This window comes from Oncorhynchus tshawytscha, linkage group LG18, assembly GCF_018296145.1.
Source record: "Oncorhynchus tshawytscha isolate Ot180627B linkage group LG18, Otsh_v2.0, whole genome shotgun sequence".
In the NCBI taxonomy this organism is placed as follows: domain Eukaryota; kingdom Metazoa; phylum Chordata; class Actinopteri; order Salmoniformes; family Salmonidae; genus Oncorhynchus; species Oncorhynchus tshawytscha.
Window position 1 is genome coordinate 19043789 of NC_056446.1, and position 15000 is coordinate 19058788.

At 46.4% G+C, this 15000-nt stretch overlaps 1 protein-coding gene across 3 annotated transcripts in view; it reads left to right on the plus strand.

The window, feature by feature from the left end:
• The window catches only part of LOC112246309 (mitochondrial peptide methionine sulfoxide reductase-like), a 109244-nt gene that overhangs the window by 13797 nt on the left and 80447 nt on the right, over positions 1 to 15000 (plus strand). The window contains exon 2 of one of the 3 annotated variants that reach the window (XM_042300787.1): positions 8095 to 8139. The exons of the other annotated variants lie outside the window; for them this stretch is intronic. Within the exon in view, the coding sequence (XP_042156721.1) occupies positions 8095 to 8139 (45 nt within the window). The remainder of the gene's footprint in view (positions 1 to 8094; positions 8140 to 15000) is intronic. 3 annotated transcript variants of the gene reach the window in all.

Here is a 15000-nt window from a genome sequence, read left to right on the forward strand (position 1 = left end):
CAGTTGTCCTACATCGCCCCAGGGCAGGTTAAACTCACCAGTTGTCCTACATCGCCCCAGGGCAGGTTAAACTCACCAGTTGTCCTACATCGCCCCAGGGCAGGTTAAACTCACCAGTTGTCCTACATCGCCCCAGGGCAGGTTAAACTCACCAGTTGTCCTACATCGCCCCAGGGCAGGTTAAACTCACCAGTTGTCCTACATCGCCCCAGGGCAGGTTAAACTCACCAGTTGTCCTACATCGCCCCAGGGCAGGTTAAACTCACCAGTTGTCCTACATCGCCCCAGGGCAGGTTAAACTCACCAGTCGTCCTACATCGCCCCAGGGCAGGTTAAACTCACCAGTCGTCCTACATCGCCCCAGGGCAGGTTAAATTCACCAGTCGTCCTACATCGCCCCAGGGCAGGTTAAACTCACCAGTCATCCTACATCGCCCCAGGGCAGGTTAAACTCACCAGTCGTCCTACATCGCCCCAGGGCAGGTTAAACTCACCAGTTGTCCTACATCGCCCCAGGGCAGGTTAAACTCACCAGTCGTCCTACATCGCCCCAGGGCAGGTTAAACTCACCAGTGGTCCTACATCGCCCCAGGGCAGGTTAAACTCACCAGTCGTCCTACATCGCCCCAGGGCAGGTTAAACTCACCAGTCGTCCTACATCGCCCCAGGGCAGGTTAAACTCACCGGTTGTCCTACATTGCCCCAGGGCAGGTTAAACTCACCAGTTGTCCTACATCGCCCCAGGGCAGGTTAAACTCACCAGTCGTCCTACATCGCCCCAGGGCAGGTTAAACTCACCAGTTGTCCTACATCGCCCCAGGGCAGGTTAAACTCACCAGTCGTCCTACATCGCCCCAGGGCAGGTTAAACTCACCAGTTGTCCTACATCGCCCCAGGGCAGGTTAAACTCACCAGTCGTCCTACATCGCCCCAGGGCAGGTTAAACTCACCAGTTGTCCTACATCGCCCCAGGGCAGGTTAAACTCACCAGTCGTCCTACATCGCCCCAGGGCAGGTTAAACTCACCAGTTGTCCTACAGCGCCCCAGGGCAGATTAAACCCACCAGTCGTCCTACATCGCCCCAGGGCAGGTTAAACTCACCAGTCGTCCTACATCGCCCCAGGGCAGGTTAAACTCACCAGTTGTCCTACATCGCCCCAGGGCAGGTTAAACTCACCAGTCGTCCTACATCGCCCCAGGGCAGGTTAAACTCACCAGTCGTCCTACATCGCCCCAGGGCAGGTTAAACTCACCAGTTGTCCTACATCGCCCCAGGGCAGGTTAAACTCACCAGTCGTCCTACATCGCCCCAGGGCAGGTTAAACTCACCAGTTGTCCTACATCGCCCCAGGGCAGGTTAAACTCACCAGTTGTCCTACATCGCCCCAGGGCAGGTTAAACTCACCAGTCGTCCTACATCGCCCCAGGGCTTTGCTTATAATGCATGTGTTGCTGAATTATGGGTAGAAGAACATGCGTTAAGAGGAGACTGAGATGTGTCTGAAGCACAGGAGGGAAGCGATTCCTCTCCTATGTTTTCTGATCTGACACTTCTTTGGAGATGCAAAGAGTGTGTCAGGCACCGTGCAGCGGAGAGGCTGCCTGTGAACCACATTACAGAGGAGGAGAATGCAATCCCTGATCTCTACCTGCTCACTGTAATGACATTAGGAGATGAAAGCACAGCTGGACCATTTTGCATGATATTGCTGTCTGAGGGAGTGTTGGGTCGGCCCTGGAGAGAACCCGTCCTGGGAAATACCCTCTCTCCTCCGTCTCTCTCTCTTCATTCTCTTCTTTTCCTCTCTCTCTCTCTCTGCCCCCCCATTACAGGAACGCTAGCACCATTATTACATTTTGGATTGGAGTCCTGAGATGGTGGTGTGCAGTAGGAGTGCAGTGCTTTGAGATCTGAAAGGTAAAGAAGTGTTGTGCCTTCACAGAGAAACCAAAGAACAATAGTTCAACCAGCGATGTTTTTAAGATGAATTATCCCACCCCCGCCCTGTCATAGCTCCCTGTTTGCTCAATAAAGTGTGACAGCCCAGAGGGGTACAGTATATATATATATCACTGACAGTGGAATGTGTTGTCTTGTCTTCCACGCGCCACGACAAAGGGACAATATCCCAAGATGCAGCTGACAGACTGAATGCTTTTAACAAAATTATCTTTTTATTTTAATTGCAGGTAAAGCACTGGCTGCTAAACTGTCTATTATTCCCCAGCAGAACAAAGTCTGTGTGATTGCTGCCCGCCTCAGCACCCTCCTCTCCTCTCCATCTCTTCTTCTCCATGCAGAAGAAGCACTGTTGTTTATTCACAGTCTCCGTCAGCCGAAAGCCTTACACAATGGCAGGAGGGGAGAAAAGAGAACCTGCATGTGATGCTGCTTTCATTTCAGGCTGACAGGTAGGCAGGTAGGCAGGCATGCAGGCAGGCAGGCAGGCAGGCAGGTAGGCAGGCAGGCAGGCAGGCAGGCAGGCAGGCAGGTAGGCAGGTAGGCAGGCAGGCAGGCAGGCAGGTAGGCAGGCAGGTAGGTAGGCAGGCAGGCAGGCAGGTAGGCAGGCAGGCAGGCAGGCAGGCAGGCAGGCAGGCAGGCAGGCAGGCAGGCAGGCAGGCAGGCAGGCAGGCAGGCAGGCAGGCAGGCAGGTAGGTAGGTAGGTAGGTAGGTAGGCAGGCAGGTAGGCAGGCAGGCAGACTGCCACATGTCAGAGCCTGTGGCTGTTGCCTCCACCTTCCTCTGTGCCATGCTCCGCTCCCCTACCAGGCTCCTGCCTCACAGGGACCAGTGACATGATTTTGCGAGGATTCACACAAGGTAAATGTATCCCTACATTCTCCTTAGCTGATGCAATCGGCTCACTCACTCCATTAATCATCAGTGTTATGAATAGAAGGACTATCAACAAAGTCATATTAAGCCGATTGCCAGAAGGCATCAGACATTCACTGCTCTTCTGTCTCACTCCTCCATTCAAAGAGAAGCTGAGAGCCCCAGTCCACCCTGATGGCAGCCCAGTCCTACATCCTTCCCTCTGTTCTGCTCTCTGTCCCCCAGGCTGGCTCAGTAGTAGTCTGTCTGTTAAGAACAAGGATCCCGAGGATTCTGCCCCCCACCGAGTCGGCAGTGGCCCTGTAGCCCTCTAGAAGGGCGGGCGGCAGGTAAACTAGCGATTAAGCGTGTTGGGCCAGTAATCTAATCCCCATGGTGAAAAATCTGTCAATGTGCTCTTGAGCAAGGCACTTAACCCCAATTGCTCCAGGGTCGCCGTCAATAATGGCTGATCCCTGGCCGTGACGCTACTCTCTGAGGGTGTCTCAGGGGTATTTGGGATATGCACAAAACACACTTCCATTTCACACCTCACACTCGTACAGGTTAGCACTTGTACATGCAGTGAAACAGGACAAATATAAGCACCCCCTATTTGACCGTTTGACCCAGCCACTAACCCAGGCAGTCCTGCTGGAGCCCTGGAACACCCACCCAGCTGGCCCTGTTCAGACAATGGCCTGAACATAGAAAAGACGCAAGGGCGTGAATTTAGGGGAGAGGAGAGGAGTTGGAGTGAGATGGCCTGTCACCTGAGTGGTTGGCACATGCCAAGTGTTCTGCCGGGGTCCAGGCTACCCTCCGTCGCGCACAAAACGCTCACGCCCTCAGGATCTGCCCGGGCCGCATGGCCAAACCTCCTCCCTCTCTCCCTTCCTCCCCCTCTCTCCCTCTCCCCCTGCTCCTCCCCATTTGTTGTGGAATTTTTGTTTCCATAAAATGGTTGCCAGATAATGGATTTCTCCTTTATTAATTGGATGCACTGAGTGATGACTCTCCAGGCAGTTCTTGAACTTGATTTACAATTAAACGGAGTCAGGCTATTTTCTAATGATTCTTAGCTGAGCAGGTTTTATTGCACTACTAAGCTCTGTTATTAACAAACCTGGGCTTTTCTCGGTCCCTGTGGGATGTCTAAAATGCTTTGTCTGTTTTTTCAAAGAATGAATAAGCCCATTTTTACTCCATTGAGGCAGTTTGGAATTTTTACAATGCCTTAAATGGGCACACGCTCTCCTGTGGGTACAATCATGCACACACCCACATATACATTCTCTCTCTCTCTCTCTCTCTCTCTCTCTCTCTCTCTCACACACTCACAAACACACAAACACACACACACACACACACGTACACACATGTTCACACTGGCACACACAAACAAACGAGTGTATGTTAATTTAAATTCTCATCTACTCTCCTCTCCTCGAGGCCAGCTGACCGACAGGCTGACCCCCTCTGTAGATTTAGGTCTGAGTGAAATGTGAAGCCACAGTGTTTATCATCTGTGCCTGGGCCCATTTCCCCTGTCTGTGTGCCATGTTGATGGGTTGGCTGGCTGGCCAACAGCTAAGCAGGCGTCTGTAAGTGGAGAGAGACCAGGATGTAACATGATAATGGGGAGTGCTCTGAGTGTGTTTGAATTGATGTTGTCTGTTTTTGTATGACAGTGGGCTGACTGCGGGGGGATTCTGGAGGTCACTGTTTATGTGCATGGAGAGATAATGGCAATGGGTGCTCTCTCTCATTTTCTCTCTCTCAATTCAATTCAAGGGGCTTTATTGGCATGGGAACATATGTTAACATTGCCATAGCAAGTGATATAGATAATAAACACGAATAAACACACTATAAAAATGAACAGTAAACATTACACTCATGAAAGTTCCAGAAGAATAAAGACATTTCAAATGTCATATTATATCTATATACAGTGTTGTAACGATGTGCACATAGTTAAAGTACAAAAGGGAAAATAAAAAAACATAAATATGGGTTGTATTTACAATGGTGTTTGTTCTTCATTGGTTAGGTTACAAATGTTGCTGCTGTCATGGCACACTGTGGTATTTCACCCAGTAGATATGAGAGTTTATCAAAATTGGGTTTGTTTTCGAGTTCTTTGTGAATCTGTAATCTGAGGGAAATATGTGTCTCTTATATGGTCATAGATTTGGCAGGAGTTTAGGAAGTGCAGTTCAGTTTTCCACCTCATTTTGTGGGCAGTGTGCACATAGCCTGTCTTCTCTTGAGAGCAAGGTCTGCCTACGGTGACCTTTGTCAATAGCAAGGCTATGCTCACTGAGTCTGTACATAGTCAAGTTTAGGTCAGTCACAATGGTCAGGTATTCTGCCACTGTGTACTCTCTGTTAAGGGCCAAATAGCATTCTAGTTTGCTCTGTTTTTTTGTTAATTCTTTCCAATGTGTCAAGTAATGATCTTTTTGTTTTCTCATGATTTGGTTGGGTCTAATTGTGTTGCTGTCTTGGAGCTCTGTGGGGTGTGTTTGTGTTTGTGAACAGAGCCCCAGGACCAGCCTGCTTAGGGGACTCTTCTCCAGGTTCATCTCTCTGTATATGATGGCTTTGTTATGGAAGGTTTGGGTGGTTGTAGAATTTAACGGATTTTGATCATTAGCAGGAATCGGCCTAATTCTGCTCTGCATGCATTATTTTGTGTTTTACGTTATACATGGAGGATATTTTTGCAGAATTCTGTATGCAGAGTCTCAATTTGGTGTTTATCCCTATTTTGTGAATTCTTGGTTGGTGAGTGGACCCCAGACCTCACAACTAGAGGTCGACCGATTAATCGGAATGGTTGATTAATTAGGGCCGATTTCAAGTTTTCATAACAATCGGTAATCGGCATTTTTGGACACCGATTGTGGCCGATTACATTGCACTCCACGAGGAGACTGCGTGGCAGGCTGACTACCTGTTATGCGAGTGTAGCAAGGAGCCAAGGTAAGGTGCTAGCTAGCATTAAACGCATCTTATAAAAAACAATCAATCTTAACATAATCACTAGTTAACTACACATGGTTGATGATATTAATAGTTTATCTAGCTTGTATTGTGTTGCATATAATCATTGCGGTGCCTGTTAATTTATCATTAAATCACAGCCTACTACGCCAAACGGGTGATTTAATAAGCACATTCGCAAAAAAAGCATTGTCGTTGCACCAATGTACCTAACCATAAACATCAATGCCTTTCTTTAAAATCAATACACAAGTATATATTTTTAAACCTGCATATTTAGTTTATATTGCCTGCTAACATGAATTTCTTTTAACTAGGGAAATTGTGTCACTTCTCTTGCGTTCTGTGCAAGCAGTCAGGGTATATGCAGCAGTTTGGGCCACCTGGCTCGTTGCGAACTGTGTGAAGACCATTTATTCCTAACAAAGACCGTAATTAATTTACCAGAATTGTACATAATTATGACATAACATTGAAGGTTTGTAACGGCACTCCTCCTCCTCTTCTGAGGAGAAGGATCGGAGGACCAATGCGCCGTGTGGTAAGTGTCCATAATGTTTATTTACAGACATAAACTGAACACTACAAAACAATAAACGTGAAACGAATGAAACCGAAACAGTACCGTGTGGCAACAGACACTCACACGGAAACAAACACCCACAACTCAAAAGTGAAACCCAGGCTACCTAAGTATGATTCTCAATCAGAGACAACTAACGACACCTGCCTCTGATTTAGAACCATACTAGGCCGAACACAAAAACCAACATAGAAAAACAAACATAGACTGCCCACCCCAACTCACGCCCTGACCATACTAAAACAAAGAATAAAATAACAGAACTATGGTCAGAACGTGACAAGGTTGTACAATGTAACAGCAATATTTAGATAAAATACGTAACGGTTCCGTATTTCACTGAAAGAATAAAAGTTTTGTTTTCAAAATGATAGTTTCCGGATTTGACCATATTAATGACCTAAAGGCTCGTATTTCTGTGTGTTATTATGTTATAATTAAGTCTATGATTTGATATTTGATAGAGCAGTCTGACTGAGCGGTGGTAGGCAGCAGCAGGCTCGTAAGCATTCATTCAAACAGCACTTTTGTGTATTTGCCAGCAGCTCTTCGCTGTGCTTCAAGCATTGAGCTGTTTATGACTTCAAGCCTAACAACTCCTGAGATTAGGCTGGTGTAAACGATGTGAAATGGCTAGCTAGTTAGAGGGGTGCTCGCTAATAGTGTTTCAATCGGTGACGTCACTCGCTCTGAGACCTTGAAGTAGTTGTTCACCTTGCTCTGCATGGTACGCGGCTCTTGTGGAGCGAATTGGTAACAATGCTTAGAGGTTGGCTGTTGTCGATGTGTTCCTGGTTCGAGCCCAGGTTGGGGCGAGGAGAGGGACAGAAGCTATACTGTTACACTGGCAATACTAAGTGCCTATAAGAACATCCAATAGTCAATGGTATATGAAATACAAATGGTATAGAGAGAAATAGTCTTATAATTCCTATAATAACTACAACCTAAAACTTATTACCTGGGAAAATTGAAGACTCACGTTAAAAGGAACCACCAGCTTTCATATGTTCTCATGTTCTGAGCAAGGAACTGAAACGTTAGCTTTTTTACATGGCACATATTGCACTTTTACTTTCTTCTCCAACACATGCATTATTTAAACCAAATTGAACACGTTTCATAATGTAGCGGTATCGGCGTTGAAAAATCATAATCGGTCGACCTCTACTCACAACCATAAATGGCAATGGGTTCTATAACTGATTCAAGTATTTTTAAACAGATCCTAATTGGTATGTTGAATTTTATGTTCCTTTTGATGGCATAGAAGGCCCTTCTTGCCTTGTCTCTCAGCTCGTTCACAGCTTTGTGGAAGTTACCTGTGGCGCTGATGTTTAGTACGAAGTATGTATCGTTTTTTGTGTGCTCTAGGGCAACGGTGTCTAGATGGAATTTGTATTTGTGGTCCTGGCGACTGGACCTTTTTTGAAACACCATTATTTTTGTCTTACTGAGATTTACTGTAAGGGCCCAGGTCTGGCTGAATCTGTGCAGAAGATCTAAGTGCTGCTGTAGGCCCTCCTAAGTTGGTGACAGAACCACCTCTCTCTCTCTCTTTCTCGCGCGTGATTTTTCTTTCTCCATCTTCCATGGCTTCAGGTTTGTGGCAAGCAAATGTCCATGACAGGGAGTTTTGTTTGAGTGGTTCATTGTTGTTGATGCTTCATGTTTCCATCTACCCAGTGACACCAAGCAGCAACACCGGCCAGAACAACACAGCCAACGATGGTAAATAATGTGAAGTGGGGTAATACCTTACGAAACCCAAACATCTTTAATCCATAGAATGCTCCTTTGGAGGAAGGATTGTTGACATATAGGGGGGTTATGAGCAGGTCACTTATATTTAAAAGGACATTCTACTCCAAAATGCATGAAAATTTAATTCATTCATTCATTCATTTACATTTATGTTCCATGTGGCTGTCATTTGAGCCACTGATCGCTCTGTTTGCTACAAATATACTGTATGTTGTAACTTGTCACTCTGATCTTAAAGGGACAGTGCGAGATTTTGGCAATGAAGCCCTTATTCTAATTACCCAGAGACAGATGAACTCATGGATACCATTTTTGTGTCTTTGCGTGCAGTTTGAAGGTATTTGGATATGAGCCATTGCTAACTAGCGTTAGCACATTGACTGGTAACATGCTAGCTGTTCCAATAGACTTCCAGTCATTGCGCTAACGTGAGTTAAAAATTGCGCTGACGCTAATTAGCAACTTCCTTCAACCTGCACACAGAGACATTAAAAATGGTATCCATGAGTTCATCTCACGGTGGGAAAGTAGAAAAATCCTTTTAAAGCCATGTCTCGGCAGAAATATCAAAATAAATCAGAATACATTATCCCCCAAAAAAGTATCATATTTTTTGGAGGGCGCTGCTGCTAAATGACTATAGGGGAACACTTCATATGAAGCTTTACCGCTTGCTCTGTTGTACGAGCAGTATTTTGATTTCAGTAACAATTTTCTTACATTATTAATGAATATTGAAAAATCTAAATATGAATATTGAAAAACAGTTATGAGTTATGATCCCATTTGTAAGCATTACTAACAGAGTGAATGTGAAAATGGACTCAAAGTGGTCCCCCTCTGCTGGTGATTTGCATGATGTGCAATGATACAAGCAAGTGGAGGGCTGTGATTGGTTAAAATGCCTACTATGCCAATGTCTCTGTATAAAATGGGCCATAACTTTAAAAATAGCAGAGATCTCACTATAGAACTTTGATATACCCATAGAATATATTAGTTTCAACAAAATGTTGATGAATTAGCCAAATCAAATATGGTATTTTTAATATTCATGTTTATATTTCTCAATATTCATAAATTAATGTAATTTAAATACTACCCATATTACAGAGCAAGCCGTAAAGCTTCATATGACACCAATATTTGCTTTGTAGCACCTACAGATTAAAAAAATGTGAGTCTTAAAGGGATACTTTGTGATTTTGGCAATGAGGCCCTTTATCTACTTCCCCAGAGTCAGAGGAACTGGTGGATATTCTTTTTAAGTCTGTGTGTCCAGCATGCTAGTAGATACCCATAGACATCCAGCAGTTGCACTAACGCTAGTTAGCATTGTCTTTCGAAACTACCTCTAACTTCCTTCATACTGGACGCAGAGACATACAAATGGTATCCACAAATGTATCTGGCTCTGGTGAAGTAGATACAGGGTCTCCTTGCCAAAATCCCAAAGTGTCCCTTTAAAGAAGGCCTGGGTAAGGCCAAAATGTCATGAATATGCCAACTTTGGTGAATAATTTCTCGATTATGCTTTTAGATACAAATGTCAAATAAATGTCAGCAATCCTTCCTAGATTTCCTGAAAATCCCCCAAATCATTATATATTTTTGTCCTGGTTTCAGGGGACTCACCCAGTGCTCTCAGTTTGCATATTATTTTGATATCAGACCTCTTGTTGGATTAGAGCCATGAAGTCATGGAGCTGGGAGAATATACTGTAGAGTAAGCAGTACAGGATACTCAAGTGGGCTTATTGACCACTTTAATGGCCTAACATTAAAAGCACTCCGGATGACATTGCCTTTGCGAGGCGAGCGTGTGTGTGTTTCTCGTTTCTCCACCCCACCATTGACTGTAATGGATGACAGAATGGCCAGGCTAGAATGGCATGTCAGCAGTATATTTACACCGGCTGTCTGTCTGTGGCCAGTTTCCCTTCTTGTGGATACTGTAAAGTGGTCTTAAGGCTAACACACGTCATTTATTTTAACTGCTGATCATGCCTTGTTGCAATGAGAGGGAAGCAGAGGAGAGGAGGAGGACCGGATAGGAGAGAGGAGGAAGGGAGAGGAAAAAAAGAGGGGAGAAGATAGGAGGGGAGAGAGGAGGAGAGGAAATGACAGTGGGTGAGAGGGAAGAGGAGAGGAGGAGAGAGGGAAGGACGAAAAGGGAAAAGATGGTAGAAGAGGCGATAGAAATGGTAGATGTGGCTGTCACCTCCCACGCTCATCCAGGGGGCTTTTGTCTCGCTGGCGGCTCGTTGTAATGCGTTCACTTTGTTTGAACACAGATAAGGCATCAATAATCACCTGAAACAATGAGACATGCACACAGTGTTACAATAGCTGTTGTTTTGATTCCTGGATTCTTGTTAAGATCAGAGCGACGCCTCTATGCTATCTGTAACATGGCTTCCCACGCTCCTACATCATATCATCAGATCTGCTCCTGTGTTTGGATAACATAGAGCCCTTTAAAGGCTCTCATGTTCTCTCTCTCTCTCTCCTCTCTCTTATCCTCTTTTTTCCGTTCCTCCTTCCCTTTGTTTCTCTTTATTCCTTTCTCTTTCTTTCTGTGTTTCTTCCCCGTCTCTCCCCCCCCCCACCTCCTTCTCTGTGTCTCCCACTATCTCTCTCTCTCTTACCCTACAATCTGTCAGTGATTGCAGGCGGGTAGGTTCTTCAGGCAGGCAAGCGTTCGTCGTGTCTCCTGAGTCATCATCAGGACAGGCCTTGTGTAATGGTGTGGAACCGGCCAAGGTGAATGGTTATTACTTATTGACTTCCTGAGTGATGGGTGGGGACGCACACTCATTGGCTCTGTGGAAGACTGAGCAGAGCAGACTGAGCAGATGCATCACTCTTTAAAGACGCAACGTCGCCAGAGCTTTAAAATGGTCTAGTCAAGGCCTACACTGGTTAGCGCTTAGTAAGAATTGAATTGTGATTTTTGCTGTTTTTAGGGGTTCAAATAGATAATCGACTGACATACTGACATTGTAGTAAATGGTTTACAGATTGTATCTGAAAGACTTGCGACTGTTTCCACCACTTCCACCCCTTAAGGCGTCAACATGCTTCAGTTCGGCTGGCGCCTTGCATACTCCCTTAAAAGACCTTCTCTTGAATATGGAAAAAAAGCGGCAATAGTACTGTTTGTCCATTTTGAGACGCCGTAGCCAGTACACACTTCCTCAAAATAGTCAGAATTAATCTAAGATAACTCTAGAAATCTGTCATTCATTTGGACGTTTTTGCAGCAAGGAGATTGTAGGCGTGCAATTTTACATCTAAGATGTTTGGTGCAGTATTTTTCAATTACAAAATGTGCACTAAAACGAGTTGTCTCTCGTTGAATGACAACAAAGACTTCATTAAAGAATCCCTACTCTTGACCAATCACAGACAAAGGGGCGTGGACCAAAAAATGTGTCCCCAAACAGCAGAAAAAACCTTCACCGAAGTCCAGAACGAACCAAAATGTTAAAAAATGTAATTATAATATATGCATGAACTCTAACGAACTGTTTCGGGTTTGGAAGCATTCAGATGCCTTTACCCTTCAACCCTATGGTTTGTGTAGGCTTCTATCTATACTGAATACCCACCATGTTTAGCTAAGATTCTCTATTAAATTACACCTGTCTGTTTTTTTTATGTCACAGGCTGTCAACCAAAAGTGCTCAAAGGATTTCAATTTCTGTGCAGAAAGGCACATGGCAACATTTAAACATTGAGGCATTGGAGTATAAAGTCATACAGCCATTGTGTCGACCCTCAGTCTTTTCTGTGTGCTGTGAAAGCGGCAGCATGCTCAAGTTCTTCTCGTCTTTACAAGCCTGTACGTGTACCTTAATCAAGGAGCCCTGGGCCAGCTAGCAAGCCAGCCGCAGACACAAACAGAGTCCGTTGAATATTGCTTGTGCCTTTCCCTTTCTGATGAGGCCAAGCTAGGTCTCTCTACAAAGCAGTGTGGAGGCAAATACACTAGTGCACCTATTCACCCAGCATCTCCCTTTAGCTGGGACAAAAGGCCTGGCAGTGTGGGGTGCAAATTGAATGGCTCTCTCCTTTGTTGTTCCAGAGAGACTGCAGGAGATATATGTGGCTCTAAGGACGGCTAATTGCCCCCGTGCCTATGGTTTCTTTCAGAGGAACCATCCTGCCTGAGCCTGTGCCCATTGACGAGCTCCGCCTTTGCTCCTGGGGCTGTGGGGGCTTTGTCCAGCCCTGGCTTTGACTGAGACCCAGAGAGAGCATGTGCCTAGCGCCTCACATATCACCCCGGCCCCTCCGCTCCTCCCAACACCCCCCACCACCATCTTTTGTTAAGTCTAGAGTGCATTTTCTTCCTGCCCCCCCCTTCTTCATCGCTCCTTGGTTTCGGTGGGGCGGGGGGCCCCAAAGGGCAGGGCCCTGGGGAAGAGGACGGACAGCAGTGACATGTTTAACCTCTGACCCTCTGTGGTTCTCTGAGTCACGCTTGCAGCTCATCCATCATAGCCTGTGCGTGTCACTCACACCAGCTGTCAGTCACACTTCCTCCTCCCTTCTCCCCGCCCTTACCGTTGACAATCAGAACAAGGGCGGTGACCGCTGCGGAGGGCAGCTGATAAACTAGGTGTCGCTCAAACAGAGACAGAGAGAGAGAGAGGGAGAGAGGGAGGGAGGGAGAGAGAGAGAGGGGGGGAGAGGGACAGAGAGAGAGAGGGGGAGAGAGAGAGAGAGACAGAGAGAGAGAGAGAGGGGGAGAGAGAGAGAGAGAGAGGGGGAGAGAGAGAGAGAGAGGGGGGGGAGAGAGAGAGAGAGACAGAGAGAGAGAGAGGGGGGGGAGAGGGACAGAGAGAGAGGGGGAGAGAGAGAGAGAGAGACAGAGAGAGAGAGAGAGGGGGGGAGAGGGACAGAGAGAGAGAGGGGGGAGAGAGAGAGAGAGAGAGAGAGAGGGGGGAGAGGGACAGAGAGAGAGGGGGTAGCAGCCAACGGTCTGGAAAAGAGATGCTGATCAATTGATTTAAACATAGTTTGAGACGCCGCTGGGATGTAGACTTTGACAGCCATGACTACAGTCTTTCTGTAATGTTTAGCCTACTCAGTGGCCATTGTTCCCTCAGCCACTTCAAGGTGTGCAATTAGTCTGACGAATTAGTTTGACGTTGCTTATTGCACATTCGAGGCTTCAATCTTTACCACGTAGACTAGTCTACTACGTCATACAATTCTAAAAGGATATTCACATCATATTGAAACATCATTCAAGAAAAGGTATTGCATAAAATAAAAAATAATTGTGATGTATTTATATTCTCTGAAATGTAGACCCAAGAGGGCGTTATTTTATCGGCGAAATTAGATATCTGATCCTCAGAATTGGAATAGGTTAAGCGGCCTTTCATCTAGTATATTGGGCTTGTTGAAACAATCATCCCTTTCACTGTTCCATCCTCTGGGTAGGTTAATGAATACTTTAAAGTCAGGATACTTTGTTAACCTACAGGAGGTACTTACTTTCTCCAATGACCCTTCCCACAACCCCACTTTCCTGCGATTATGTCATAAGGGCGAGCCACGGCCTGGCCGGCCGGCCGGCGGGCAGGTCAAGGTGGCCAGAGATACCCCGCGGGGAGGATGTGAGGAACGGAGATCAACACAGCTAATCAGCGCAACGCTTTGCTACTGAGGGAGAGGAAAGAGAAAGAGCAAACAAAGAGAAATGGAGCGGCGGCCATTTTAACTGAGTTTCAGCCTTGAATTAAAAGCAGCCGAGTCATTAGAGGCACGCTGGTTAGACTCCTGCTGGGTTTTTAAATTGGATTCATAGGGAGGGAGACTCCCTGGGGGAGTGTGGGGGCGGGGTGGGGTCTAGCCATGCTGGCGGGGGGGCACAAGGACTCTTCATCACCATCCTTCCTCTAATAGTCTCATTATCCCTGCTTTAAACCCATTGCTTATACTCTACCCAGAGGTAATGGTGTTGATGGCTATTGTTTTGTCTTCAACTTCTGAACCAATTTCATAGTATTTTGTGTAGTAGGAGGATGTGATGTCAGGTAGGTTTTCAAAGTTTTTGTTTCCAGGTCTTATTGTGGATAGAGTGTTTTTCCTTCGCCCTGGCGTGATCGTGGTGCCCGGGATGTAAGCATAGTGCAGTGTTCATTTTTTCAACCTCCATATGCAAGCTGAATATTAATCCATCCTTTGACTTTTTTCTTTGCCCAGATCTGTTCTAATGTGCGTTGTTTCAACACCCCTAACAGCAACTCTGTCTGTCCTGTGTATTTGAACCCATTTTGCATCCAAACTCATCTTGTCTGACAGAATCAATAGCCAGAGTGTCAAGCTTTCTGGGCGATGGAGCCACACCTGTCAACAGCCGAGCTACCTCTTTCTCAGCCTCCTGACGCCCAGTGCACACCTGTCAACAGCCGAGCTACCTCTTTCTCAGCCTCCTGACGCCCAGTGCACACCTGTCAACAGCCGAGCTACCTCTTTCTCAGCCTCCTGACGCCCAGTGCACACCTGTCAACAGCCGAGCTACCTCTTTCTCAGCCTCCTGACGCCCAGTGCACACCTGTCAACAGCCGAGCTACCTCTTTCTCAGCCTCCTGACGCCCAGTGCACACCTGTCAACAGCCGAGCTACCTCTTTCTCAGCCTCCTGATGCCCAGTGCACACCTGTCAACAGCCGAGCTACCTCTTTCTCAGCCTCCTGATGCCCAGTGCACACCTGTCAACAGCCGAGCTACCTCTTTCTCAGCCTCCTGACGCCCAGTGCACACCTGTCAACAGCCGAGCTACCTCTTTCTCAGCCTCCTGATGCCCAGTGCA